Source organism: Meriones unguiculatus, chromosome 2 (genome assembly GCF_030254825.1).
Source record: "Meriones unguiculatus strain TT.TT164.6M chromosome 2, Bangor_MerUng_6.1, whole genome shotgun sequence".
Classification (NCBI taxonomy): Eukaryota; Metazoa; Chordata; class Mammalia; order Rodentia; family Muridae; genus Meriones; species Meriones unguiculatus.
The window spans coordinates 91,550,740-91,577,750 of NC_083350.1; the positions used below are offsets into that span (position 1 = coordinate 91,550,740).

General features: G+C 39.0%; 2 protein-coding genes across 6 annotated transcripts in view; one reads left to right on the forward strand and one right to left on the reverse strand.

The window, feature by feature from the left end:
* Positions 1 to 277: 277 nt before the first annotated feature.
* Positions 278 to 26,634, reverse strand: Fbxo7 (F-box protein 7). 4 transcript variants are annotated; one of them, XM_060377804.1, is made up of 9 exons: positions 26,397 to 26,634; positions 23,848 to 24,142; positions 19,214 to 19,441; positions 17,651 to 17,792; positions 15,122 to 15,205; positions 7,954 to 8,049; positions 5,841 to 6,017; positions 1,777 to 1,814; positions 278 to 881 (listed from the first exon to the last, which is right to left on the reverse strand). In XM_060377804.1, exons 1-9 carry the CDS (start codon positions 26,516 to 26,518, stop codon positions 489 to 491), a joined length of 1,575 nt encoding a protein of 524 aa, XP_060233787.1. In that variant the 5' UTR covers positions 26,519 to 26,634; the 3' UTR covers positions 278 to 488. The 4 variants fall into 4 exon arrangements, with proteins under 4 accessions (XP_060233787.1, XP_060233790.1, XP_060233788.1 ...); XM_060377807.1 differs by lacking the exon at positions 26,397 to 26,634 and adding an exon at positions 26,222 to 26,360; XM_060377805.1 differs by lacking the exon at positions 26,397 to 26,634 and adding an exon at positions 26,222 to 26,350 and having other exon boundaries at positions 23,848 to 23,990.
* Positions 26,635 to 27,011, forward strand: part of Bpifc (BPI fold containing family C) — a 75,724-nt gene continuing 75,347 nt past the window's right edge. Inside the window, exon 1 of one of the 2 annotated variants that reach the window (XM_021626773.2) lies at positions 26,635 to 26,770. The gene's annotated coding sequence lies outside the window, so the exon portion shown is untranslated. The remainder of the gene's footprint in view (positions 26,771 to 27,011) is intronic. The other variant, XM_060377808.1, reaches the window with a different exon arrangement.

A 27,011-nucleotide genomic window follows, 5' to 3' on the forward strand; every position in this document is an offset into this window, starting at 1 on the left:
AATCTTCAGAGCCCTAGAAGTTCCTCACAGAATCCAGAAAAGCTGCTAAGAAAGGAAAGGGGTGGATCCACTTCCAGGTTCAAGCAAACCAGCTCAGCTTTTATCTAAGTGTAAACTAAGTTTTCACCCAGATAAGCACCACTAAGAAACAAAAACAGATACTTCCTGTAATCACCCCCTCACTTAAAAGCACCCTGATAATTTTAAAATATGCAAATTAACAGATGACTAAGGTTTGACCGCTAAGTATGTCTTTAACAAAAGTCAAGACCATGACTAATTTTTACTTTTATTAGTCTAGCACAAAACATTATCAGTTCCACAAGCTCTAACTCAGAGCCGATTCCAGAGCACAGAGACCAGCAGTTCCCAAAGCTAGCCCAGCTTTGAGGAACCTTGTGCTTGGTGCCTACAGAACCAGAAATTGACAGCAGAGATCAGCATCGGAGGAAACAGCATCCGTGGTTTCCATAAAGTCTCCAAATTGATCACATGAATGGTAGCCGGCCATCAGTTGACCTACCACCCCTGTTGGGTCTGAAGGAAAATCTGTTGTTGGGGCCACCTCTTCCTGGCAAGAGGGGGTTAGGTCCTGGAAGTGGGCCAATAGGATCAAAACGTGGTCTAAGTGGAGGAAACTGGCTAGGTGTCTCCCCGGGCCTGGGGATGAGTGAGGGGACTGGGTCCCCAACACTGGGCAGTATCGGCCTCACATCATATTCACCACCAATGATTCCTGGAGGAAGCAGCGAGGTGGTAAGATAGCACCTGGGGTAGACAGGAATGGGACAAAATGGGATAGAGTGGGCTGATGGTGGCAGGAGCATCGCATGTCGCATTCTCTGAGCCTCTTTTCTTTGTATGTGCCTCTTTCTATACAACTGTGGAAAAAGGGGAGAGACAAGAAACAGTAAGTGGTAGAGGTAATCCCCGAGTTCAAACCTGTTCACTGCAGAATGTCATCTGCGCTTTTCTTTCCCATGGTGTGTACAAACAAGGCAGCTTTCACCACATGAAGAGCCTTAGCTCCAGATGCAGTGCCAATGAGATCTGATCTTTAAGCACATTGACACAGAGTGACTATCTAATCTGAGGCATCAGTAAGTCCAAAAAAGGAATAATTCAGTGTGGTATATTTTTACAAATTCAATCTAGTGCTCCATGACTGACATAAGCTTAAGTGAGCCTTTGTACATGCAATTTAAATACTTGTTGAAAATGTCATGCTATAAGTAACATTCAGGTACTACAGACAATTTCATGTTTTTCATCCCTACTGGTTTTCATCTGAAAGCATAAACAACTGACTATTTTAAAGGTCAGGACATACTTACTCAAGAACAATACTGTATATTCTACAAGCAGCTGAGGACTTTTATTCAACTATTTTTCCTTAGTCCTTCATCATAAACCATTTTCCTCAGGTCTATCACTGCTTTTTACAGTCACAATCTACAAATAAAACCATGTATCCTTGTTCTTTTCACAATGTACTATGCTAACTAACAACCCAAACCAATGAAAAGAATTACTTTTGTGAAAAAAAAAAAAACTAAGATATTATATTTCAATGAGAAACACATTAAGACTCTGTAGTTACAAGAAAACAAGGACTAAACCTAAACTGAAGACATTTTAATTATCAATATTTAACAATAAATTTAATTTAAACTGATTTCATTACATCACACTAAAAGATTAAAAACATATCTTTCACTATTCACTCACTACTTATTTGAGTCATTAACATTAGTCTTCATATTTAAAAATACCTACTTCTTTCCAATCTGTGTCTGAACCTCTGACAGTACCATCTGGAAAAGTAAAACAAAATGTAAAGAATTAAAACCTCTTCTTACATTTTAGTTCTGTTATTTATGTTGAATTCATCATATTTTAAACTCATATGTGCATAATGAATATTACCTATTTTTAAGGGCCTCACATTATAAGAATGTGTTAATGTAATATAAACAGTGTCATCAGTTATGGAGGTCAGACAGTGTTAATGGAATTATGTGCTAGTTAGAAACATTTAGTAAGAAACCACATCAATGCCACCCATAAATGTAACATAGTTGTGTGTGCTTGTATGTATTTGCTCGTATGTACGTGAATATATACACACACATGCATGTGTAGGTAGAGGCTGTAAATCAACATTTTATATCCTTCCTGAGACAAAGTCTATCTTATTTCTTTGGAGAGGCTCCCTTATTAAAGGAGGCTAACTGCCCAATAAGCTCCAGGAATACTCCTATTTCCATCTCTCCAATTTGGATACACTTTTATATAAAGAATCTGATTATTCTTTTCTGTGTAATTTTCCTTTTTCTTCTTATCTTTATTTTTCTATGGATACAAGTTTAATTCAGACGTTACTGGCCTGGAACATGAACTATTAAAAAACTTTTTATTTGAAAAAAAAAAAAAAAAACACTTCTTGCATCCAGTATTAAATGGTGCAGTTGCATGAGGCGTTTTCAGGCACACACTGCACATCACTACTTTCCTGGGTAAGTCAAGTGCTCATCACAGCTTTGTGCACTATCTGATGACTCAAGCAGTGACCCCAGGACACTGTGAGAGGGCATGTGTCTTCTGCCCAAGCGCACGCAGATGTGCCAGCTGCTTCCAAGCTGTGTCTTGAGTTACACTGACCTGGCTGAACAGCATCTCTTCAGTATCTGGATTACAGCCCACATTCATTCCTCAAGTCAAACTGACCGGGCTTTCCTCTATAGGTGGGTTACATACTTGCTGCCCACCAAGAGTATGATTATACACAGAACTATTTTAAATGTACTTAAAATACATGAAATGAGAAAACAATTCAATCAACTTCTAGTCTAATGAGGAGTAGGAAGAAGCTGGCCATGTCGTCTCTAAACTGGCTTGGTAGTTCATTAACCCAGTTCTCAACCTGTGGGTCATGACCCCTTTGGAGGTTAAACAACCATTTCACAGGGGTCCCCCAAGACCATTAGAAAACACAGATATTTATATTATGATTCATGACAATAGGAAAATTACAGTTATAAAGCAGTAACAAAAATAATTTTATGGTTGGAGTCACCACAGCATGAGGAACTGTACTGAAGGATTGCAGCATTAGAAAAGTTGAGAGCCACTGCTCTGGTCAAGTAAAATCTTTACACACACTCAGCTAAAGGGAGCTGTGACCTACAATGGAAATGAATGAGACACCAGTAGCAGTTGTTGTTTTTTTTTTAAACAACTTGACCGATTTTTTAAGAGCTTTTGTTCTAAATGAATAAAGCGTAATTAATAAAAAATTAAAAAAAATTGGATTTAAAACAATTTGACTCAAGTAGGAATATTATTTTAGTTTCTTCATGAAGATATGAAAAGAGAAATAATTTAGATAGGCTGACAGAATTTAAAATACTTTTTAAAATGTGTACAATTAATAGACAATAATTTTCTCTCCAAGCAGTTAGAATTTTTACTCATTAAATTGTTATAACTATCAAATTATATAATTAGCATATTAAGAGTGGTAACAACAATTGCAGTAATAATCTAAGTGTCTGTGATATACTTATAAATTGTATAAAATATATATATATATATATATATATATAAAGTATTTATTTAGTTGAAATCATTTTAGAGTGTGTCTTTCCTCAGTGCTTCCTTTAGGAACTGTGGAAATAAATTACTTATCAATGCTTCTAATGTTTTCCAAAATTTTACCCATCCTACGAGATAGCAGAGAAACTCTGCAGGTTCTGCCCTCAAAGCAATCCCTCTGTATTATTTGCAAGTTTTCATCTTTCCTCTTTCATCCCGAAATAATCCACATTGTTCTGGGCCTCCTGCCTTTACTGGTACCATTCATTTTAGGTCCTTGTCCCACTACCTACCAAAACAAAACTAACTTCTTCCCATTACAGACAAAATAAAATTGACACTTCTCAGGATAAATTATAAAATCCCATGTGATAGTATAATCTGTGTCCAGTTCTGCATCTGTATTTTCTATACTTCTAATGGATTGTTTGTTGTTGTTTTCTAAGGCATGGTCTCCAGTTGGCCTGAAACTTGCTGTGTAGCTGAGAATGCCCTTGAACTTCTGATCCGCCTGTCATACCTCCAGGTGTGCTGAGATTTCTGGCATGTGCCATCATGGCCAGTTTTATACAGCTCAGATCAAACGTAGGGCTTCATGTAAGCTAGTAAGGACTTTGTCAACCAAGCTGTAACCCCTGTGCTATCTCTTTGTTTTGAACATTATCTTTAGTTCTGTACACAGCCACAAATAGACTATTGAGAATTTGTACCTAAAACAATCAGATGTTTTAGATATACTATCTGTGACTATGCAAAGCATTCCCATCAGAGTAACCCTTTACCAGAAAATTACCAATGATAATTTTTGTGGGAAGCCAACAGGCTTTGAGATTAAGCAAGGTTACAAGCAAATACAAATCAATATAATAATCAATTACAAAGATGATATTATACTTCTTCTAGGTTATTCTATATGTAATGAAAATACATGTAGCATGTACGACAGATTGCCATTGAAGTTACTTTGATATATGTTAAACTTTTCTTCTGTAAACAGTGATGTGAAGTTTTCCCAGGTAAACTCTTATATTCCCTTTTTCAAACATAGTGAAGTACCTGGCTATTTTAAGAATCGTATCTATTGTTGCGTCTCAACTTCCTGAAGCAGGGAAAGTTCTTAGTGATCAGTATAAGAACCATTCTCTCACCTTAGAGTTTTAATTTTGGTTATTTCAGTTACATTTTCTTAACAAAGGTTTCTTTTTTGGGTCCTGTTATGCATAACTCCAGTTCAAGGTTTTATGTTCTGATCTGATGTAATTTAATTTAGTACAACTCCATTATCAGCAGTATGAGATGGGGAACATTTCATTTTAACAACTCATGTAGCCATTTTTAAACTTTTAAATGCTTTTAAAAAAGAGAGAGAGAGAGATTTTGTTCTATAACCCAGACTAACTTTAGAGAACCTTAGGAACCAGGGAAGAAAAGAAAGGATCAAGGTCATTCACACTTCTTAAACAACAACCCCAGTTTTAAGACTCTAAATGACTCCATGATATTCTATTACAGGGGTGGGGGGTGTCCTGCCCAACAGATTCCCACAGCTAAGGTAGCATGTTTTTTGACAGGAAACACATAGCAAGTATGTGCAGTGCAGTAAATACCTACTTGATATAGTTCACTCTTGTTTTGTTTTGTTTTTACTGTGGTTCTGTTGTTCTTTGTCTGCTTTATAAACTGACCCATTAAGTGAATTTCTTGACCTACCTTCAGGCAAAACAACAGCTTCAAAAACACTGGCATGTCAGTACTGGTTCACAGTCAGGCTCTTTCTGGCCTTCCTCTGGAAATCATCGTATACAAGGTCTAAAGTCCTATCATCGCTGCAATGACCACCCAGTCACAACCGTGACAACAAAAGCACCTGAGCAGCACACCAAAGCTAACACTGGTCCAGCAAAGCAGTGGATAGAAGTATTGTTCATTCAAGTCAGAGACTGAAAATGTTCCTTAGGAAGGGATAAACCTGCCTTCTATTTTATATGCTGACATAACAGTTTATTTATTTATACTGCAGAAAATATGAAAAAAAAAAAAAGAGTAGAGAGTGTTTGTGACACAGGCCAATGCTAGGAAGCCTAGAGCTTCTTTACTCAAAAGCTACTCCTTAACAAGCTGCAGATCAAACAAAACAACAAGAAAAAACCCGACACTTAAAAACTAGAGCCAGCTGAGTAACACCACTGCAACCATGTGACAAAGAGCCTTTCTTTTTCCCATCAACATGTTATTATGTCAGTCACCTCGGAAATCTCGTAGATACAAACACCTCCACAGCAGTGGGTCATTTGATGCGATGAGAAGGTCATGACAGACCGCAGACAAAGCCAGGACAGAATGAACATCCAAAAGTCGGAAGATGCGTAGTTTCAGCTCCAACGGAAGGACAATCAGCCCAAATACATCCGGAAGGTTCAGGACTAGATGGGGAAGAAGCAGCAACAGTAGTTACTGAATAAAGAAGAGTACTTAGGTCTCCCCACATGGTCATCAAAAGCTGTTACTGTTTCTCTCTCTGAAAAGGTGACAGGTCCTGACTATCAGCTTTCTCTGTAACTGTACTTTCGACCAGTACCTCAAGCTTCACTTGATTCACTCTCTGCAGTGAGAGAAGGAAAACAACTGGACTTCAGCACCATATCTTTTGAGAACCAGCACATGGCTGGGCTCTGACAGAGTTGTTCCTGATGCAGTCACTCCTTTAGCCGAAGCAAACCCACACACATGCACATGACTAGAGATAAGTGCTTCACTATGACACAAAGGAGAAAGCTGACTTATAAAAGATCTTCTGAAAAGTATAAAGCTTGGTGAAAGACAATTTCATCATTCATAAAATAGTCATAGTAAAATCTACTTCAGAATTATTAAAAGTGTTATTCAACATTCACCAAGGTAAAATATCTAGTGTCCAATAAATGTTGCTTCCAAAAACTGAAAACAGTATGTCCGGAGAGGGCTCAGCAGTTAAGAGCACTAACTGCTTTCGTAACGCACCCAGGTTTGTTTCCCAGCACCACATGGTGGCTTACAATCATGTGTAACTGGATTTTCAGGGGTTCCAGTGCCCTCTTCTGATCTCTGCTGGCACTGCAAGCACACGTGAAACATACATACATACATACATACATACATACATACATACATGCAAGTAAAATACTCATATACAGAAAAGTTTTTTTTTTTAATTTTTAAAGATTCATTAAAAAAAAAAACAAAAAAAACCAAGGAGCCAGTGATGGCTTAGCAAATAAAGGTGCTTGCCACTAAAGCTGATGACCTGAACTCAATTCCCTGGGACCACATAATATTAGGAAAGAACCAATTCTCGAAAGTTCTCTTCTGACCTCCACACGAATCCTGCATTAGTCCATGTACACGTGTGTACACTGCTTTCACATTCACACACACATACACACAATATATAATATAAATAATATAATTTTAAAACACCCATTTTACACTTATGTTTATTGATCACCTATTATGGGTCAGACAATGAGAATACAAATCTGACTGAGACTCTTTACCTTCAAGTCACAACCTTACATTGTAGGCATAATGTTATTGTGCACCGTGTAAAGATTCAAATGCTGATTTCTGTGCCCCCATATCTGGTTGCAATCTCTATTCTTATAATCTCCTGTCTGAATGTTATATAAATACTGCTCCCCAATTATTCCCTGAAAGTCAATAAATAGGCTTGACAACCAAAGGCTGAGCAGGGGAGAGACTAGGACTGGACTTCCTGCCAGACAGGGGAGAAGAAAAGAGAAAGAGGAAGTGGGGATTGAGCCACAAGCAGAGGTCCAGGAGACATGAGAAAGAGCAGCTGGAGCAGAGAAAGCAACAAAATCCAAGTATCTCAGGGCTTTTGGCAACGTTGAAGCCAGACTACCTTAAAAGATGTAAATAGTAATTATTCCTCAGTATTGTGCTGTAAGGCTTGTTGAATAAATAACATAGTCCAGGTTCAATTATTTGAGAATGCTAGCCAGGTTAAGAGTGCAACACACACACACAATTTTAAAGCAGCCACTAATATTACATTGAAAAGGAATCATTTCAACCATTAATATACAGTGCAAACACTGCCATGGAAAACAGGTGTGGCAGGGAAGCTGAGCCAGGAGAATCACAAATCCAAGGCAAAGATGAACCTGTCTCAGAAGAAATGAAATGAAAAAAGGCTCTGGGTAAATGTACAAAGACAAAGTGGGCAACACTTAAGGAACATACACAGCAGTGACTTTAAAAGCAGAATTTCAATAAAATGGAGAAAGAGAAGTCAGATCTCAGAGTTAATGCAAACACTGAGCTCTGACCACTCTGTCAAGTCATTCAACCATCTCTTACCTTGTCGCGTGAAAGCCAGAAGAGGGTATACTAGCTGGTCTTTGAAAAGGCGAGAGAGCTTCTTAAGATCTTTGTACACGCTGGCTGCACTTTCCCCTACAGTGTTTTTATAAAATAGAAGTCAAAGCACAAAACCAAATAGAAAAACCTAGAGTGGCATCTAAAGTGAGTAATTCCTACACAGATAAAGGGAATTGAAATTCTTACAAGAGGAGGCACAGCACATGACTGGCAAAAGTCAATCTCAGGTGCAAAAATTAATAGGTGATGTCTAATAGAGCTGAACTCAACTACAGCTTAGAGGCTGCAGAGAAAAGCCTGAAAGGTCTTGGTACACACTACTGAGATTATCAACTAGCCACCAATCTGTTCTAGGCACTGTGCAGTGTGAAAATGTTATTATACAGCATGAAGCCCAAGAAAGGGACAGTACTTATCAATCAACAAACATGTATCAAAACAGTGTCCAGCAGTTCTCCAGCTTTGTCTCACATCAACAATTTCCTCCAAGAGACACTGTAGTATGCCAATAGCCTAGGCTTACATGCTTGACATTCTACATTTGCATATTTCACTGTGGCAGTATAAATGCTCATTTTAACTTGACCCATAAAAAGAGAGGAAGAGATATACGCCTCAACTTCTTTGCAGCTTAAACCTGTGTCAAGTTTGAAATCTGTCAAGATAATACCATTTCTAAAAATCAATTTGGGCTCATCTCTCAGAATCTTCCCTAAAGCTACAACAAATCACCAGCTGCATCCTCCCTTCCCTTCTGCCCACATCTCTTGTGGATCCCACAGATCATTCCCTAACCTCCCTACTCCATCTCATCACTGTATACGAGTTGCCAAATCCAACAGGCACCCTTGCTCAACTGCCAGAAAACCAGGAAGGGCTGGCCTCAAACCTTGTCCTCTATCTCTGTTCCAACTATATGGTGATGATAGAGGACTTTAAAAAAAAATAAATCCTTTAAACAAATTATAAAAACACAAACACTTGGAGGATTAAGAAAGCATAAACAGCAGAAGGAAACAAGTAAAACTGTTCAAGGCCAGAAAATGGAAATAAAAAAAACTCAAAATGAGAGAATACTAGAAATGAAAAAATTTAGGAATGCAAACACAATACAAGAGACAAAAGAGAGAATCTCAGCCATTGAAAATACAATAGAAGAAATGGATGTATCCTTCAAAAAAAATATTAAATCTAAAAAATTCCTAACACAAAACATGCAGGTAATCTGGGACACTATGAAAAGACCAAACCTAAGAATAACATGAATAAAGGAGATGAATCCCAGCTCAAAAACCCAGAAAATGTTTTCAACAAAATCATAGAAGAAAATTCCCCTAACCTAAAGAGATACCTATAATGATCCAAGAAGCATACAGAGTACCAAATAGATTGGACTAGAAAAGTCCCCTGCCACATAATAATCAAAATACTAAATATACAGAACAAGAAAAGGATATTAAGAGCTGCAAGGAAGAAAGACTAAATAGCATATAAAGGCAGGTCTATTAGAATTCTACCTGACTTCTCAATGGAGACTCTAAAAGCCAGACAAAAGTGCTGTAGACTCTAAGAGACCAGAGACCCAGAAAAACTTTCAACCATCACAGATAGAGAAAATAAGATAATCAATAATAAAGCCAAATTTAAATAACATCTACCTATAAATCCAGCCCTAAAAGAAGTGCTAGAAGGAAAACTCCCCTTCCTGAAATTAAATACACAAGAAATAAATCATCTCACACCAGCAAAAAAAAAAAAAAAGCGAGAAGTCACATACATATACACACATACCCAGTGCAACCACCACCACCAACTACAAAATAGGAGGAATCAAGTGTCACTGGTTATTGGTATCTCTCAATATCAATGGTCCAAATTCCCCAATAAAAAGGCACAGACTACTAGAATGAATGTAAAGACAGGATCCCTTCTTCTAATGCATCCAAGAAACAAACCTCAACATCAAGAAAAGGGTAAAGGGTTGGGAAATTATATACTAAGCAAACAGACCTAAGAAACAAAGCATGTGTAGCCATATTTAATAATTAACATAATAGACTTCAAGCCAAAACTAATCAAAAGAGATGGGAAAGGATACTGCATATTCATCAAAGGAAAAAAAAATCTACCAAAATGACATTTCAATTCTTAACATCTATGCCCCAAACACAAAGGCAGCCAAGTTTGAAGAAAAAAAGAAAGGAAGGATGGAAGAAAGGAAGGAAGGAGAACAAACACTACTACAGCTTAAATCATATATTGACCATCACACACTAATAGTGGGAGACTTCAATACCCACTCTCACCAATGTGCAAATCATTCAAACACAAACCAAACAGAAAAATGCTAGAGCTAACAAATCTTATGAAACAAATTGACCTAATAGATATTTATAAAGCATTTCACCCAAACACAAAATATACCTTCTTCTTAGCACCTCATGGAACTTTCTCCAAAATTCACCTCATACTCAGACACAGAGCAAGTCTCAATAGACACAAGAAAATTAAAGTGACTCCCTGATACTTATCAGACCACCATGGATTAAAGTGTATCAACAACAGAAGAACATCAACAACAGAAACAACATAAAGCTTACAAATTCATGGAAACTGAATAACTCTTTAGTGAATGAAAAAAAATTTTTTTTCAATGCAGTTTATTCAGGAACCTTGAACAATCCTCGGACCCTGGGGAAAGCCAGCCCACAGCTTAAATAGCCTCTGGGTAGCCAACCCAGGCGTGCCACGTGGGCAATGCAGATAGGTCCACATACATGGAAGCAAGCCAGATCCTCAGCCTTAGCCAAATGTGGAATTGTTTGTGACAGAGAGCACTCACCATCGGGAAGGTGGAAGGCGGAAACCAGCTCCATCTTTAAGGCACAGCATTCCACAGCTCTCTACAGTTCCCCCTTTTTGTTTTAGATGCATCAGGCAAGAGTAGAGGTCTGATCTCTGATATTAGAAATAAATTGGGACTTTGTACCGATGTTCATTTAGGTGTCATCCACCCAAAGAGCATCAGACCCGTCCGATACCTTTTTCTCAGAGGCGGGACCTGGGGCATCAACCCGCATGCAACCAGACATGCTCTTCTCTGGGTCCAAAGCGGCTGACCCTGAGTGCAGTGCTTAGTCTCACATCCTGAGCGTAACATACAGTGAATGAAAATTTTGTCAAGACAAAAATGAAGTAAAGACTTAGAATTTTTTTTTTTATGGATATCTTATACTAGCAACTTAAAAGCACACCTGAAGGGTCTAGAGCAACAACAACAAAAGTAAGTATACCAAAAGGAGTAGATGGCAAGAAATAATCAAACTCTGAAACCAATAAAACAGAAACAAGAACAATACAAAGAATAAATGAAACAAAGAGTTGGTTCTTTGAAAAAACTGACAAGATAAACAAACCCTTATCTGAACTAAATAAAAGGGACAGAATATCAAATTAAATAAAATCTGAAACAAGAAAGGAGACTAACAACAGACACTGAGGAAATCCACACTGAGGAAATCCAAAGAATTATAAGGATGTATTTTAAAAACCTGTACTCCACCAAGTTGGAAAAATTTTAAATAAATGGACAATTTTCTCCACTTACCAAAGCTAAACCAAAATCAGATAAATAATTTAAATAACCCCTAGTGAAATAGAAGCAGTTATTAAGTCTTAATAACCAAAAAAGCCCAGGGGAAAATTGCTTTTGGACAGAATTCTACCAGTCTTTAAAAGAGTTACGCCAACTACTCCTCAAATTATTCCACCAAATAAAAAGAGAAGGAACACTGTCCAATTCAGGCCACAGTTACTCTGATACCCATGAAGACTCAACAAAGAGAATTACAAACCAATCTCCCTTATGAACATAGATGTAAAAATACTCAATAACATACTTGCAAGGAGAATCCAAGAACACATCAAATGATCAAGTAGGCTTCATCCTACACATGCAGGGATGGTTCAACATATGAAAATTAGTTAATGTAATCCACCACATACATAAAGTGAAAGAAGAAAAACCTACATGATCCTTTCATTAGATCCATAAAAAGCCTTTGACAAAATCCAACATCCCTTCATGATAACTTTGTGGAGAGATTGGGGATACAAGGGACATACCTAAATGAAATAAAGGCAATTTACAGTAAACTTATATAACTAACATAAAATTAAATGGAGAAACTCAAAGCAATTCCACTAAAATCAGGAATAAGACAAAACTGCCCGCTATGTCTATTCAATACAGTACTTGAAGTCATAGCCACCAGAGCAAGAAGACAACTGAAGGAGATCAAGGGGACACAAATGGGAAAAGAAGTCAAAGTACCATTATTTGCAGATGATATGATAGCATTCATAAGTGACCCCAAAAATTCCACCAGCAAACTCCTACAGCTAATAAACACTTTTGGCAAAGTGGCTAAATACAAATACTATACCTGTTAGCTTAGATTTTTATCTATTGCCTACTCTTGGGACTCTTTTTGCTCCTCTTAGGTTGCCTTATCCAACATCAATATGAAAGTTATTACTTTATCTTATTATATTTTACTTTGTCATGTTTGATTGTTATCTCTTAGAAGCCTGTTCTTTTCTAATGAGAGACGGGAGTGGATCTAGGGAGAGGGAAGGTGGGGAAGAACTGGGAAGAGTAGAGGAAAGGGAAACTATAAAAAGGATAAATTATATAAGAATATATTTTCAATTAAAAAATCAATTTGGTTCATGGCCTGTTTTTCAAATGTGAAAATCAATTTTCTTTAAACTTTTTCTTTCAACAATCATGCTGTTCCATTGGCATTTTGTGTTTCCTTATGTTGTTGAAGAATGGTGTCTGATTCATATCTCTGCATGATGGACACAATGTAGTGTGTAGAGAAAAGTCACGCTGGTAGAGTTACTTTTCAGATCTTCAATAAATTTTTTCTTTAAATTTCAAAACAAAACCTTCTTGTAAGTATCTGACTAGGAACTTAGAAAAGTAATATGAGCTACTAGGCTCTAAACTATGAGCCACAATACAATAAAAATGACTTTCCAAAAGAACAACATATACCTAACACAGAAGGACTTCAGAAAAAAAAACTTCACGAGAGTCTATAACTTTTCCAGAGAAAAAGCCCTCCCTTTCATTTCTCTGTTCCATATTTAACAGATTAAGAACAAGAATCTGAGCTAGACCCCTAGGTAAGGTTGTTTTTAAAAGACTTAAGAATCAGATGATCTACACCAAAACTGATTCCCTCCACTACTTAGGTCTAGAATGCTGAATGATTTAACCTCCTCTAGAACTATTTCCTTATCAGTAAACATGAGTATAAAACCTACTCTGGAGTATGAAATATTTATCCCATGGCAAGCTCTTCCCTAGGATGAAGATAAACACAGTCCTGAGGAACTTTCAAGTTTGCTGATCATAACAAAAAAAAAAAACTTATCTACAGATTTATGAGTCTATCACACATTCTCAATAGGCGCAAGATCACCCCAATGATGGCAAAACTGGTTCTTGTAGAGTACTAATTTGAACCCTCAAAAGGGCTACAATATTGAAGTATAAGGTGTATTTGTGGTACTAAAATTTCACAGGTAAGAGTGACTGTATGTCAGAGGATAAGGAGGCTAGGAGTCCTTAGAGGAATGACAGTACCAAAAATAATAGGCTGACTAAAGGCTGGTCTAACACCAAGATCTTCCAGCTAGAGAGCACAAGAATACATAGTGCTCCTCCTTCTGCCATCAGTCTCCCAGGGCCTGATCTCGCTCTAAATTCACAACAAATCTTCAAAGAAACAGCCTGGATCAAGCCAGTCTTGTCTAAGAGATGCTAGTCTGAACACCATCTGCCCTCTACTCAACACTCCCATTTGACTCTTAATATTTATTGTAGTTTACCACAAGAACTTAAGGGATAGTGCATGTCCAGCAAAAAAAAACAGAAAAGATACATTCATTCTTATCTCCACCTATCACCTGTGTTAACGGTGGTTAATGTTTAACCAAAACCAATAAAAAGAAAAACCTAGTACAGGGAATCTTAAGAAAGAAGGGGAGTTAGTCTGATGGGGAAAGGATAGGAGCTCCACAAGGACCAAATATCTCTGGGCACAGGGTCTTTTCTGAGACTGACATTCAACCAAGGACCATGTATGGACATAACCTAGAACCTCCACTCAGATGTAGCCTGTGGTAGCTCAGTAACCAATTGGTTTCCCAAAGTGAGGGGAACAGGGACTATTTCTAACAGGAACTCGATGACTGGCTCTTTGGTCTCCCCACCCCCGAAGGGAGGAGCAGTCCTGTTAGGCCACAGAGGAGGGCTTTGCAGCCAGTCCTGAAGATACCTGATAAAACAGGATCAGATGAATGGGGAGGAGGTCCCCCCCATCAGTGGACTTGGAAAGGGGCACGGTGGAGATGAGGGAGGGAGGGAGGGAGGAACTGGGAGGGAATGAGGGATCGGGACACGGCTGGGATACAGAGTTAATAAAATGTAACTGATAAAAAAAAAAAAAAAAAAAAAAGAAAAACCTGACTTTTTGCATCTATTAGTAATTTTATGGGATATTGGCAAAGCCTTACTAATAACCCAAATTTTAAGGAAACCTAATCTCATTAAATAGTAGCATTTATATCAAATTTGTATTAAAAATATTCAAATAGTTTTTTTCTCCATTAATATTCAATAAAGAAGCCACATCGAGTTATATCCAAGAAACACAGATATTCTCTGTATAAGTTAACCACAATAGTAGAAAAATCTCCAAAGATAAACATAAGAAACTAAAAGGGCATATCAATGTGACAAATTACATACAAGTGTTAGGTCCTGACAGTGGAAATACAATTTAGGGCTCAAAAAATTATTAGAAACAAACTGTAATCAAACCTTCTGCTTTCTTCCTCTCTGTATTTGTGGTGCAGAAGTGGCACCCAGGACTTTGTACATGCTAGGCAAATGCTCTACCATTGAGCTACATGCCTAAACCCTAAACATCTAAATTCTTTAGAGGCAACATTGTTTTGGAAATTTGCTTTAATCTCATTTAGAAATGGTCAGCCTTTTCAACACTCTCTCATACGTTTTCTTCAGTGAACCTCTCAAAGCTTCATTCCAAAAGTTAAGTCAGGGTTACATCACCTGGTTCCACTCCACAAACATAGGATGCTGGCTGCAGCTGTACTGATTTCACATTCTTAATCCCACCACAGACTTTTATTGTAGCTGTAAAAAAGAAAGAAAGATGATAAAGCAATCTGTCACTTCCTAAGTCAATTCCCTTTTCAGTACAGACCTTCATTTCCTTGCCTGCAGATACTAAGGACACATTATTCCAAACAAACTGCTCTGAGCCCATTCTTCCTCTCAACGCATGGTCAAAAGGCTAAACTTGCCATGAAGTAATCAGCTTCAAACACCACCATTGTAGACTACAGTGAGGATCTACACATACAATCCACTAAGTATCACCAACAGCAGCTTATTAGTGATTGACAGATCTGCAACATGGTCAATAGGACTCAGGCAAGCACAGAAGACCATTATTTCTAATAAAGTCACTAAAGCACTATTCTTTTTTTTGTTTTTTGCCCTTGGCAATGGTCAATCCTTGTTCATTAATAGGATCCTACTAGTTTTCATAGCACCATCGCTTTCTAGACTCAAAAGACCAATATTCTTGACATCAGCAGAGGGTTCAATTTTACTTTTGTATACAAAGGCACATTTCATCTCAGCTTATGAAAGAGGTAGTGATGGGCTCATGCACATGTGCACCAAACCATGCCCTGGGTGACAGAAAGGTTTAAAGACACTGTTCCTTTTCAAAAGCTTGAGCCTGGAATGACTGGCTACTATGGGAGCCTGCAAGTCACTGATTTGCTAAGAATTAAAGATCAAAACACCAGATACTTAAAAATCATCAAAATACTTAGTGAAGAGCGGGAATTATATGCATGTGATTAGGTACCTTTATATGAAACTGAGGTAAAACTCACCACCTCACACTTGCTATTAATATTTCGTAACTTCCAAACATTAATTTTTCAAGTTGTGACATGATAAATCAGGATGACTAGACAGGAGCAAAAACTGCTGCCACTCTGGACACAAAATGCCAAACTACAAGCTATACAAGCTAATTGTGAGAACAAACAGAGAGACACTACTCAGCCTTCACGCTGTCAGTATCCTAACAAATGTGTAGTACCTCAGCTGTTAAAGTGAAATGCAGAAACACTTAAGAGAATTGAGCAATTAAAAGGAAATGGAAAAAAATACATGAGAGGACCAAAAACTATCTTCTAATTCTAAAATAAAAAATGCTTTAAGTTAGCTTTCAAAACAAATCTTAGTAAAAAACTCTTTTTCTAACACAGGACTTCAATAAACAAGAGGTAAGTATGTCCTGATGGCCAGGACTCCACCTTATATCATCTCAGCAAGACAAGTAGCTGAAGGACACAGTGAAAACCCCTGACATGAGGCAGCAAAGCAAGGCAATCTGTTACACAAACATTACATTCTAGCTCATCTCACTAGCTTAAACATCTGAAAGAGAATCTCAAAGACAAAACAGTGTTAGCACAGTGGGATGGTACTCACCCACAATCCCAGAACTTGAGAGGCAGAGACAAAAGGATCAGAAGTTCAAGACCAACTTCAGCTACAAAAAGAATTTGAGGCCAGCCTGGGCTACACACTCAATTTCAAAAACATAAAAATAAAACAAGAGAATGAAATGTAAGATCCTGGTCACCTAAATCTCTAATATGTGAGATCCTGAGAACATTCCAGAGACCAGTAGTGGTTGGGAAAGACCTATGTAACATCATGACCTAACATGAAATCCAGCAAAGCAAAGTTTCTTAATGGGAGAGGGGAAAGCAAAGAGGTTCTTTATTCAGAGAACTTCCATGAGCAAGGGCAGCTAAATCATGAACATACTAAGGCTGAAAATCTCATTAGTGTTTCTGTATATCAATAGTCATAGAAATGACAAACTGACTGAATAGAACCTCAGTCCAACCTCATAACCCGAGGTTAAGTCTTAAAGATGTAAATAAAAAGAGACATTCACAGACATGCCCAAAAAAAGCACTCTTCAAAAAGTTTATACATAGTAAAACCCATTTTATTCTTATTATCACAGCTCTTACAGAACAAAGTATTCAAAGACTGAGCCATAAAAGAAAAGGGCTGAAGCTGGACAAGTGGCTTTGGAGTTAGGTATAGGTACTGGTAGTTCTTCCTGAGGAGCCTGGTTCAATTCCCAGCATCCACACGGAAGCTAACAGCCATCTGTAACACCAGTTCCTGGGGAACTGTTGCTTTCTTGTGGCTTTCGTAGGCAATATATGCATGTGATGCACAGGCATACAATCAGGTAAAACACTCACAAATATAAAATGAAAATAAAATAAACATTTTAAAAGAAGTAAAAAAGGGCTACCCCAACAGTGAAGGATGTTGTCCTAAACCAACAACCTCACATTTTTAATCCTTCAGGCATGTTATCAGTGGTATAATAACTAAGCTGTGAATGGCTCATAACTATTTCTTGACAGCCAGCCAATGAAGTAGCTATAGTTCAAATAGAAATAGTTCAAAAAGGAACTATTTACTTAATACAAATGTAAGGCATCAACCATGACTGCACAGTTCCATTACCGTTTATAATGATTAGGTTTCCCAAAGGCACACAGGTGAGCACAGCAAAGCCATCCTCACAGAGAGGATGCACATACTGCAGCTTGTATACTCCACTTGACCTCCACTTGTGGGGCATTGATGATGCTTTGGCTTCAGTCCCCTGAGGAATCAAAGGAAAGGAAAAATAATGAAGAAAGGTTTTGTGCTAAAAACCTGAAAATCAGAATCACCCCTAACTTTACTGAGCAAGGCAGCCCTTTGGGCTGCTGACATGGCTCAGCAGGTAAAGTGCTTGTCACAGAAGTCTAATAGCCAAGTTTGAACCTGGCAACCCACATAAATGTGAAGGCAGAGCAACAAATTTACAGAGCTCTGCTCTGACTGTCACACATGCTATACAGTATACACACCCCCCACGTCACACGTTTTTAAAAAGATGCACAGCCTCCTTGACAGATGTGCTACTAAAGGATAATATGTTATACTGTAATACTGCTACTAAAGGATAATATGTTATAACATTTTTATATCGAAATTTTTGTTTTAATAGGTAAAATGACATCATAGAAATAAAACTTATTTTTTCTCTTCCAAAACTCAACTTTTCTACCTAGCAAAGATGTGGCATTACTCAAGACCTCAGTTGAATATCACTTCTTTCATACAGCCCTTTTCAGCAAACACTTATTTTCTAACATTCTATTCACATTTCTGTCACTGCATATTTGTTATGCTCTTCATCAATTTACACTACTATTTATAGTATGTCATATTCATCTTGTCTTTCATGCACAATTGTGAACTCTTTGAAGAATTTGTGACTCTGCGCATGGTGTGCCCGGGCTGACAATGAACTTAGTTTATCCTTCATTTTGTATCCCATCGCTTGACCCACAGGGAAGGTGTACAGAACAGCAGTACAAGGACATGAAGGAATTGCAAAAAGCTGAGTTCCACCCGATGCTTACTAAGTCAGAACTTGCACTCTAAATTCCTCATTTCTACTCTAACTGTTCTCTCCACATCTGTGGGGCTCTGGATGTGCAAAGCTCTCTCCCAGAATTTACACAATGGTCTAAATGCTTGTCTATCCTCAGACTAACGATAACTTGAGAACAAAGAGCTGAGAACAGAAACAAACAAAAATAGCCACTGACATTAGTAGATGCTTAATAAACACATGCTGAATGAAGATAAGCAATCATAGGACAAAGCCACGAACATGAAACATAGCCTAGTTAGCCAGCATTTAGCCACACTCAATTTACACTGCCATCACCTTATCTGCATATTTCCATATGTAAGCCTTTGTCTTGATTTTTTTTAACCAGTTACCATTATCTCTGTAATGCTAAAAAAGGAAATGCTAAAAAAGGAAATGAAATGTAAATGCTAAAAAAGGAAAGGAAGGAAGAAGGACCACTGGAAAGGGCACATTTACTGTACCTATGACAACCCCTCACTGTGTCTGACATTTTATGCTCCACAACCAACCATACTTAATAAAGGCAGGCAGACCACCACAGCCCTAGTGACTGAGGTACCCAGTGAGACCTCATAAGATATCTGGGTTGAACTTACCTGTGGTATGTAGCCTGACTCGAGCATGAGGAGATGCACCAGCACTATCAAGGCATCACTGATGCTGGAGCAGCCGGCTGACTGATACAGAGTCTCCAGAGAATGTGGCACCTGCCCATCTTCTGTTTCACTGCAGAGCATTGGTTCCAATGGATGGAAACCAGAATCCTCTTCAATATCCATGGCATCCTGAATTGACTCAGCTTCAACATTCTGACTAGGCCCTTCCTAGAAAGGATGACAATAACAAATTCACTAACTTTACTTTTACATAGGATATTTTATACCCTAAACCAAGCAGAGAGCAGTGCTCAAGATGGATCTCCAGTGCACAGCATGAGGTTAGGAAATAGGAGACACCTTAAGGAAGCTCTTCTAAATAAATGAGACTGCAGCCTACACCGCCAACTTCAATCCCATAACTCCAGGCTAAAAGACTGAAGCTCATCTATCAGACTACCCTGCAGTTACTAAACAGTACCCTAAATGTGAAAGCTTCATGGTTCCAACACTATCATGCCTGCATGTCTCTAAGGCTGTGCTTCCTATGCCGCTGGCATCTCAGACCCCTTATGTGCCTCCTGACTTCTAGGAACAGCACTCCTGAAAGTGTCTGCCTCCCCTTCTTGTCTCATACACACTCCTGCCATTTCCGCTGGAAATTAAGAATCCAATCATGTCTTATGTCTCAGTTTAAAATGTACCAGGATTTCCTCAAGACAGACAACGGTATTTCCTACAATTGTACCTGAAGACTGTGTCCCTGGATGTTCTTAAAGGAAAAGTTGGTACAGAGTCAAGTGGAGAAACACTATATGCTAATGTCTGTCTAATCTGACCCTCCACATTCACAGGATCTGGTATATTAACCTCAAAAAAGAAAAAAAGCTCTGAGAATTCTCTGAACAGTAGCAATGTGTGCCATTAATCAAAATGCATTCATCTTCTTCACTCACACTTAGTATCTTTGTTACACTTACTACAAATTCACAAAACAAGTTTTTCAGATACACACTAAGTGCGTCCTAGAAAATTAAGTCCCAATGCCTAAGCATGTAGGGCCCATCATCATCTGTTCCCTGACTCGTCATCTGTTCACCAACCCACTGCAGTATTCCCACTTCAAAGACCCAAGGGATGGCATGGCCTTTACTACTGCACCTTACCACACTGTGTTGCTATTTTTCAAGTCACACAGCTGCATCTCCCCATCACTGCAAGTCTGTGTAAAGTACAAGACATGCAAGTCATCAGTTTTGTAAAAAGAATACAATACCTGCCACATGGGACACATTCAGCAAAGGTTTGTGAACAACTGCTGAAGGATGACATACTGCAATTTCACATTTCTGTTTGTCAGGTGTTCTCTCATTTGGCTTTATAAATTAAGCAGGGGAACTTTTATAGGTACAATTGTTAACTCGAAAAATGAATAACCAGTCAAGATTACTAGTTTATACAAATTTGAAATGAACCAGGTCCTCAGATTCACCATTAGGGCTTTTAGATATAAAACATGCTTTAGCAAAGCTAAGTTCCTACATTAATTTTATTCAGAAAGTTGGTTTCCTAGCTTGTGCTCAACTCTTTTTTTTTTTTTTTTTTCAATGCAGTTTATTCAGAACCTTGAACAATCATCGGACCCTGGGGAAAGCCAGCCCACAGCTTAAATAGCCTCTGGGTAGCCAACCCAGGCGTGCCACGTGGGCAATGCAGCTAGGTCCACATACATGGAAGCAAGCCAGATCCTCAGCCTTAGCCAAATGTGGAGTTGTTTGTGACAGAGAGCACTCACCATCGGGAAGGTGGAAGATGGAAACCAGCTCCATCTTTAAGGCGTGGCATTACACAGCTCTCTACAGTTCCCCCTTTTTGTTTTAGACGCATCAGGCAAGAGTAGAGGTCTGATCTCTGATATTAGAAATAAATTGGGACTTTGTACTGATGTTCATTTAGGTGTCATCCACCCAAAGGTGCTCAACTCTTAATACAAAGCAAGTTTCTTCTTTTTTAGGATTGTATTTCCAAAAAAAAAAAAAAAAAAAAAAAAAAGCAGTAGCAGGAGAATTTAAAGTTACAGAGGGCAAGACAAGGCTGAAGAACTGGAATAAAGCCACAACTGACTTTCATTCTTTCAAAATCAGTACAGCTAACATTTAATGGCTATGAAAAGATCACACTTGTTAAAACACAAACCCTAGGCTGGCATGGTAACACATAATTCCTATAATTCCTGCACTTGGGATGCTGATGTGGCAAAATTGAGAGTTTAAGGTCAGCCTGAGCTATATAACAAGATCCTGTCTCAAAAAAAAAAAAAATTAAATTAAATTAAAAAGGCTCTGATAACTCACACTACCTATAAGATGCTACTACACAAAACATTTCCATTATTTTCTTTGAACAAATCAACATAATAAAAAGCAACATATCAAGTCTAAATTATGAAAATAATCTCTTTACTTTTCCTCATTTTTTTCTACTTGGCCATTTATTACTAGGCAGTAGCATGAGACAAAACACATGTGGAAATTTTAAGAAGCATTGCTCTAAAACTACATACCCGCTATGGGCTTATCAAACCTTATTCCTAAGTCCAAGAAGCACTGGCCTCCCCTGATATGAGTGTTCACCATCTGCCATGTGTGAGAACAGAAAACTGCTGAGTATCACCTCTACACAGTTGCCACAGTCCATTTATAAAACTAAAACAATTGGCTAAACTCCATCAGATCCATGGCCAGTGATCCCTGGCCATCACTAACGGCAACTACCAAGCACAATGAAGTAAAACTAACTTACATTTAGTTACAAAATAAAATTCCTCTCCTCTCGCTTTGAGTTTTGTCCATGTATTTATTTTCCATTTCTATAGCTCCCTTCTACGTTGAACTAGCAGATCATATAGATTCCAGGACTCCAATCATTATTTATGACTTCAAGCTCAGTCTCCCTGCTAAGATTTCAGTCACCCTGTAAAGACCTTACAAGCCAAACAGTATGCTCTTAGAACTGGAATCGCTATTTTGAGACACCACTAACTTCTCAAATTTTTCCGAAGAAAAATAACAAAGTATTACACACACTGTAAAACTCCATCTTACCAAAGGATTTTTAGAACACACCAAAGTAACTAGAATAGGCCCTTTTCTCTAGGTTTATCTTTGAAAGAGACAGTAAAAACAGACTCATGGGCATAAGTTAAGTATGCAGTCAGATACCCTTATTCACTTCACACATTGGCCTATGCAGCAGAAACACACAAAAAATACAAGAAGGATTTGCCAGACAAAATTATTGTATCTGGAAATTATTTTAACAATTTACCAATCTATTAAGCATTTTAATAACCACCTACTCAGAATACCCACCTATTCTTAATGTCTTGAATCAATATTTAAGGCTAGCAAAATAAATTAAAATTGAGGTGATAATACATACACTAAAGAATAGTCTATGACTATTCTTTAATAGTCAATATTAAAGAATTAATATTTGTTTTGTTTGAGGCCAGCCTGGTCTACAAAGCAAGTTCCAGGAAAGCCAGGGCTGTTGCACAGAGAAACCCTATTTTTAAAAAAGTAAGAGAAAGAGATAGGCAGACAGATAGACAGACAAAGACAGACTGAAGAAAGAAAGGAAAAGAAAAGAAAAGAAAAGAAAAGAAAAGAAAAGAAAGGATTGTTTTGTTACACAGTATAAAACAAATACAAATAAGGGGCTGGAGAGATGGCTCAATGGATAAGAGGTTCTGAGTTCAATTCCCAGCAACCACATGGCGGCTCACAGCCATCTATAATGGGATATGATGCCCTCTTCTAACATGCAGACATACAGGAAGACAGAACATTCATCTATATAAATAAATCTTAATAATAATAAGGAAATTACAAAGTAATAAAGGTCACCAATAAGTGTTTTAAATCAGCAAGGAGGATCTTAGAATAGAGGCAGAAGTACAAACAGGAAAAGGATGATCAGCAAGGGCACCAGGCCACTGCATCACTGGTCACAAGGTCAGCAGGTTATGCATTTGGCATGTGGCACATAAATTCACAAACAGCAGACACCATGATCTATCGGAACATCTGAACAAGATTATAAAACCATACATGTTAGAATGCCAGCATAATGTTAGTCCAGACATTTAGTAGTTAAAACATAAATGTTCAGGCTGGAGAGATGGCTCAACAATTAAGTGGCTATTCTTTCAAGGGCCCCTGAGTTCAACTCCCAGCAACCACACCATCACTCATAACCATCTATGAGATCTAGTGCCTTCTTCTGGCGTACAGGTACACATGCAGGCAGAAGGCTGTATATTAAATGAATCTTTTAAAATAAATAATGTTCAAGCTGGGCAGTGGTGGTGCACATCTTTAATCCCAGCACTTGGCAGGCAGAGACTGGTAGATCTGTGAGTCTGAGGCCACCCTGGTCCACAGAGTGAGTTCCAAGACAGCCACAGCTACACAGAGAAACCCTGTCTCAAAATAACAAAATAAAACAATGTTCATAATGGGGATAGTTTACAATTTACTGATGCTAATCATCCTGACTGGTGCAGAATTCCTCTGAAATGTCAATATATCTTATCAATTACTCTATTTCATCTCTTCATCTTTAATACCCACCATACTGTGATCAGTCCACTCATCGAGCTGTGTGGCCTGTCCTTCGGATGAATCACTCCGTTGTTCAGCTGGGATGTTAGCCTGACTTGAGCTGGCAGCCAAGGAAGGTTGGTCATTATTCTGGAGTGAGGAATACTCTGAATCTGTAGATGAAGGTAAGTTAGGTGCCGGCATGTCATCTTCAAGAACCAAACAAATCAAGTCCCCAGAAACAATCCCATATGAAGCCAAGGTCTCTTCATCTCCAGTGAGGGCATCCTTGTTGTTCAACGTAATTGCAAATCGGGTATCAGAACTGCCAAGAAAGATGAATGAGCATGGTAAGAGCTACCTACTCCACTATTCCAAATGTAGTGTATGCTATGTATCCAAAAGCACTAAGTAATGTTTTTTTTTTGTTTGTTTTTTGTTTTTGTTTTGTTTTGTTTTGTTTTTTAAAGAAGCAGAGGACTAAATTAGTTATTCTTCTCATCAACTGCCTGGGTCATAGATTCCTAATGGCTAAAATTTTAGAAACCGGGGAGATCTAGTACTTATCTACATTTTCATATATTTCCTACATTTTCATCAATTCTAAAGCATTCACTGTTCAGTATTTTGACATCTTTGAAGCTGAGGTACTTCCTAAACTTAACATATTAGTTTAAGCCTCAGCTTTACTTCCAGCTTTACATGGGTTGCTGAGACTTCAAACTCAGTGTTTCAGGCTTGTGCCCCAAGTGCTTCAGCCATCTCCCCAGCCCGATGCATTTTCCTTATATGCACCACTTTTTCTTATCAATTAAGGGAACTATTCTCACTCCTTAGAAAATAAGCTGCTCTGCTGCTGCCTGCAAAATGTTCTGATAAACAAGACGTTGAAAATCTGCCAGCTGCTCATGAAAACACCATGTCAACTTTGGCAGAAAACTCCCCAAACAAACAATTCATTCTGAAGAAAGATAAGAAAGGTCTGCTTAACAGAAATGCCAGTTTTCCCTCTCACTTTTCTAAGGTGTTTTCCCAGGTTCTATTTTCTGAAATTATGGGAATGGGGGGTACATTTCACACACAAAAAATGCAACTCTAGGAACTCCGAACTATTTAAAAAAAGTATTTTATGCCAATCTTTGATCTGCTTACTTAGAAAATACTCTTTAAGAACAAATGTGTCATGTGGACACATTTTAAAGCTTCCCTTTTGTTCCACTAATGAACAAAATTCCACACGAATGAATTTAAATTCAAAAGCTGAGGCTTAAATTCCATCCAACTAACTGTTCTCAACTGTGAAAACAAGCCTGAAAGAAAAACTAACTGGGGCTCTTGAGTTTCGCATCTTTCCAGACTGCCTTGCTTAACTGTAAAGTAATGAAAATTACATTAATGTAAATACATTAAAAATAAAACACAAATTATGTGGAAGGATAATTGTTATCAATGTATAAAACACTCAGTTTTACACCAAGAAGTAACAAGTGGGTAGGTCACCATTATGTGGAAATACGGCAATGTTAATTATTTTAATGTGGAAAAAAAGGTTCTTTTTTTTTTTTAATGTTTTGACTAACATTATTATTTTATTTATTAGACAGGGTCTCACTATGTAACCCTGGCTAGTCTGGAACTTGCTTTGTAGACCAGGCTGGCCTTAAACGCAAAGAGATCCACCTGTCTCTGCCTCCTAAGTGGCAGAATAAAGGTGTGGCCTCAGACTCACTTAAAACAATGAATGTCTTAACCTGGGGGGAAGGGGAGTGAGAGAAATCCGTACAGGGCCTCACTTTGCTTAATTCCCTACAAATAAAGTGGAAAAGGCTTACTTAAAATGCCAATTAACAGGAAGAGTTTTTCTTTTGAATTTTCACCTCAATAGCCTCCAGGCCCCATCTTTTAAAAAAAAAATTTCCTTCACAAGTTCAAATTTCTAGCTCAGCACTTTAGGTGGGTGGGTCCATAAAGCTGTCTCTCTACGACCTAAAAATATCTTCTACAGAAACACGGAAGCTTCACCTGCAACCCCATAAATTTGTAATGCCACCACACTGCAAGCTCGCTCTCTGGGGTCAAGTCTCTAGAGGAAAAGCAACCTCTCACCCAGAAAATGCCCACTGACCTGAAGCATGCGTACTTCCTAAAGCGCTGCAATGAGAAAGTCACAGAGTTAGGTCCAGAGTCTGGCACAAGCACGCTCAGCTTGTGCTCAGCAGTGGCACAAACGACTGCGGCCTCGGGTGCCAAGTTTGTCACTCCAGGCGCGATGCTATCCCAACTTAACCACTGAAATCTCCCAGCCGCTGAGGTAAACCCAAACTACAGTGGATTTCAACTGAGAAGCAGAACGAAGCCGAGGTTCCCCGCGGCAACGACCACAAGCCCGGAAGTGCCTACTCACCGGGGAGGACAGCCGCACCGCGGGGAGGCTGGGCCATGGTCCCCCCCGGCGGCGAGCCCCCGGCTGCCGAGCGTCACAGTCACGGCTGCCGCGCGCAGCTACGGCGAGGAGGCCCGAGCCTCACGTGACCGCCCGACGCGCGCCTCCCGGGGCCCGCGACTGCGGCGCCGCTCACCTGAGCCCCCACGTAGGCAGCAGGACCTGGCTGAGGTGCGTGCGCAGCTGCCCGAGCGTCGGCTCTGTCTCCGGCACCTCGAGCGGCTGGGTCCGCTTCTGAAGCCGCACGCGCAGCCTCATGGCGCGGCGACCGCAAGCCTCGATCGGCCGGAGGAGAAACCGAAAGCCAGTACCTCCCGGCCTGTGCGTCCGACAAACCCCAGCACCCGCCTCTCTCTCGACTGCGCCCCCTACAGCCCTCTACTCGAGCTTAGCGCGAGCGAGCGCCTGCGCTTCCCATCGGTGGCTCGGCGCACGACGGCGCCGCCTGGGGGCGAGATGCGCAGGCGCTGAGTTGGCTTCGGCGCACTGAGTCTCCACGCCTCCGCTGGGGTGAGCAAGCTTCTTCCATCCACATTGCAAGACTTTTAGCTCTAGGACCGCTTCAGTGTAGAGACTTGACAGACAGCCCTAACCTGATGGCAGTGTAGTTTTGCATGCCCAGAAATGAACTGCTTTATCCTGCATTAGAGTTCGGACCTGCCTGAATAATAATTTACACAGGTTCTCTGTGATGACAGAGAAAGTTAATAAGGAGCCAGGCATCCTAACTTAAGGGCTTTTGACCTTTTGC